At 35.5% G+C, this 3,870-nt stretch overlaps 1 protein-coding gene across 1 annotated transcript; it reads right to left on the minus strand.

The window, feature by feature from the left end:
* Nucleotides 1-1,592: 1,592 nt before the first annotated feature.
* Nucleotides 1,593-2,327, minus strand: LOC150034776 (serine/threonine-protein phosphatase 7 long form homolog). The gene is made up of 2 exons (XM_090316843.1): nucleotides 1,836-2,327; nucleotides 1,593-1,700 (listed from the first exon to the last, which is right to left on the minus strand). Exons 1-2 carry the CDS (start codon nucleotides 2,325-2,327, stop codon nucleotides 1,593-1,595), a joined length of 600 nt encoding a protein of 199 aa, XP_090172969.1.
* Nucleotides 2,328-3,870: the final 1,543 nt, after the last annotated feature.

Below are 3,870 nucleotides of genomic sequence, written 5' to 3' on the forward strand. Positions count from 1 at the left end.
AATTAAAACACTAAATAAAAAATTTTAACCTAACCCTCCTATTAAAAGGAAGAAAAAAAAAAACCACGTGACTGGTGCGCGGGTGTTCCGAGGGGGTGCAGCGTTGGTCTCATCCGACGATGGGGGAGTGGAAGCTCAATGTTGATGTTGCTTGTCACCCAGATCGTTCGGGGGTAGAGATGAAAGAGGGGAGGTGCTCGCGGCCCAAGCTTTGTACCGACCGGGAAGTCTGAGCGTTGAAGCTAGGGAGACTTTGGCCATTTTGATCAAGCTGAAGCTTGCTGAAGGTTTGGGGTATGCAAATTTATGGACAGAATCTGATGCAGTGGCTGTGGTTAAGAAGTTCTATTCAATCAACTTCTCTTTATCTCCATATGGTGTTATTTACGCTGAAGCCTTAGCTTTGATAATCTCCAGACCGACTATTGAAGGTTTAAGGTAGGGTTGACTAGATAAATGACCAAATTTGAAGTTTAGTTTGTAAAAATAGAAAATAATTTTCGTAATTGTTAAAATGGCCAATGGAATTAAATAATTGAAAATAATAAATAAGAAATGTTGAAATTGCCCACGACTCCTGGCTCTTATCCCACATGGGGTTGTCTTCGTGTGCCTCTAAATTAGCTTCACCATGTTGTTATTGTCGTATACGACGAATACGTCTTCGATCGATCAGTGTCAGCAACATTGAATTGTCATATTTGTTGAATAATACTTTCTGTGTTGACCAATGTCTGATGATACATTGAACCCAATTTTGGTAAATTATGTTGTACTGAATATTGTTGTACATATTCAATAAAATTATTCTGTACAATGAAAAAAAATAAATATTAAACAATATTTATATCATATATTTGGAAAATTTTTAATTTTAAATTTCTTATCATATAGTAATAATAAGCGTTGTCAGATGTGATAAATCGCTTCGTGATTGAATCATACCATGAAAAGTTGATACAATTGGCCCATTTGTTATTTCTCTTTGTGCACAACCATCATGCCGTTCATGCCAGTAAGATATATATTCCGCGCGAATTTGACGCCAATCTTGGTCATGCTTACCTCTCAAATCAATTTAGTGTAGTGTTGGGAGTGTATAGTACAATGAATGTATCATTTATCGCAGACTGAATTGTCTCAACACACGATCTGGATGCTGCCACTCTACTATATAGAAGCGTATAAAAAGGCTAACGGTCAACCAGATGTCTTCACCATCACAACAATAATCAGGTAGTGATGACCAAATATCTTGTGTGTATGGCGTCCAATTAATTTGACAAAAAAAAAAAAAAAAGAATAATTATACATCCAAAATGTTTTAAATATTCATTTATATATATGTTTGTTACCTAATTGTGCATCAATCGGTCGAATATTTTTCGGTATACTCGCAACATATTTGCTGGCTGTTCAGGGGCAGCTAATACACTACTTAATCTAAAATTATATATAAAAAAATACAATTAATTTATATTCTTACATAAAATGATAATGAAATAAATATATAAATGAAATAATACCTGGCACTAAGTAGACGATGACCTGGGGCCTATAACTGGACTTGTGGTGCCATAATTGGAAATCTATCATAAGCCCATACCTGTAGTAGGATCAGTCGGTCCTACTATTTCCAACGCTTGTGAATCGGTAGCCCGACAAAGTTCTCTATAAAGCCATGCAAGACAGGCACCACCCTACAAGTACATACTAACATGCTCGAAATCAGACAATAGCAGAAGAAACATGAGATGTACTAGAGTGTTTGACTTGTCAGTGAACAAAAATCCTCCAATAAGCTGCATAATGTATGCTCGTGCATACTTACGTACGCCAATGTCGTCGGTATCGGGAGGTAATTCTGGAAACTGGGACACCAACCACAGGATACTCAATCTTGAGCCTTTTAGATCATCTGGTAGAATGCTTAAGAGCTCGTCACAAACATTTTTCCAATCATATTGTAATGAACCTGTCAATAGTTCTCCATCCACTCGTAACCCAAATTGGATGACAACGTCCTGCAACGTAATTGTATATTCCCGACAAGGCAGGTAAAATGTATGGGTTTCTGGTCTCCAACGCTTAACTAAAGCAGTAATGACGTGCCAATCAAGTTGAATAAATCCGATCTGTGCAACCCCAAGAAAACCTGCATGTTCAACGTAGGAAATAATACGTTGATCAAATGGGATAGTATGTTGTGGAGATGCCTCCCTTCTCCGACAACTCAAAACTATGTTAGCAGAACTGTCCCATATCGATTGCGAATGATACATATTTTGTTGATATAGTTTTACAAGATTAGAAGGACCAGACTCCATTACATAAGAAGTTCAAATTACATTACATAACAAAATCCATCACATAACAAAATTTATTTCCTAATAACGAATTAGATAAAATAAATTTATTACATAAAAAATAAAAGTATATAAAAGATACAATTACATAAAATAATACAAGTACATAAAATATACAATTACATGAAAAATACAAGTACATAAAAGATACAATTATATGAAAAATACAAGTACATAAAAGATACAATTACATAAAAATTTTAATCACCCGAAGAGAAAGCACCTAATGTACGTTGTGGACAAGTACGTCTGTTATCTAAAGATTATACATTTAAATCATGGATCCATAAACTACACATTTAATTAAGCCCAAATGCAAACAAAATTATATATATATAAAGCAATCTTCATTTTCGAACTTAATCCTTATTTTTATAAACAAATACATATATTGGGAAAAATTAAAGAAAAAACTTTACCTGAGGTGGATGATGACAAAGATTGGAGATAGCGGGTGGTAGATCGTCTCACGACGACAGCAACAAGAGAAAAAGCTCATGGTCGGATAGAAAAAGAAAAAAGGCTACGTCAGCAACAAGAGGCTACGACGGTAATGGGGAGGAAGAAAAGAGAAAACACTTTCGAATGGAGGAAGAAGAATGAGCTGCGGCGTTTAAGGGACCACTAAGTCGTGTACCCGATACACGACTTGAGGCAATCGTGTACCGGGGTACACGATTACCTCAGTCAATGTTGCGTGACTGCCACATTGGCAATCTGCGCATGCCAGATCACAGGTACTCGTGTACCTGGTACACGATTTAAACGTAATCGTGTACCAAGTACACGATTAAAAGACCTATTTTTGTCAATATTATCCATCCAACCCTATTTTTGTTAATAATTATTAAAATAATATTATTTAAAAAAATTAGATGGTTTCAAAACCATTTCAAAAACAATAAATACACTCTAATCAAATAAATTTCACGCACAATGCATTGACAAATGTCTTATCACACTTACAATTAATTATCATCACATTAAACAAGGAATGAATTAAAATAAATAATCAAAAAATAAAACCAATCTTTCAAATAAAAAAATAGGGTTTTTACAAACCTCACTTAGGTAAAGAAAACGACAAGATAAATTTCAGCCATGTGTCTGCTGTAGCCATAGCCTCCCGTATGGTGTACTTGCGTTCTGGTGTAGCAATTCACGTAGTCGTTCATGTTACCTTGGGGTCGTCCAATAGTAGTTGTTCATGTTAGCTTTAGTTCGTCTAACATAGGCATACAGTTCACATTGCCTTGCATTCGTTTGGCGTAGTCGTTCATCCGTCCAGCGATTCTATCAACGATTGACTTCGACCTTACTAGCCTCACTTATATCTAAACACTTCCACAAACTCAACACTCTCGTAGCCTTTCTCAAAGGTAAAGAAGCTTAAACCCTTACACAATCTTCCTTTCCCTTCATGCACTGTAATCTATTCTATACAATGTTCCATACATTCAAAGTAAGAAGTAAGTGTTGGCATAAATCTTTGAATATAATATAT

Source organism: Benincasa hispida, chromosome 8, assembly GCF_027475165.1.
Source record: "Benincasa hispida cultivar pf3 chromosome 8, pf3_genome.v1.1, whole genome shotgun sequence".
NCBI lineage: Eukaryota > Viridiplantae > Streptophyta > Magnoliopsida > Cucurbitales > Cucurbitaceae > Benincasa > Benincasa hispida.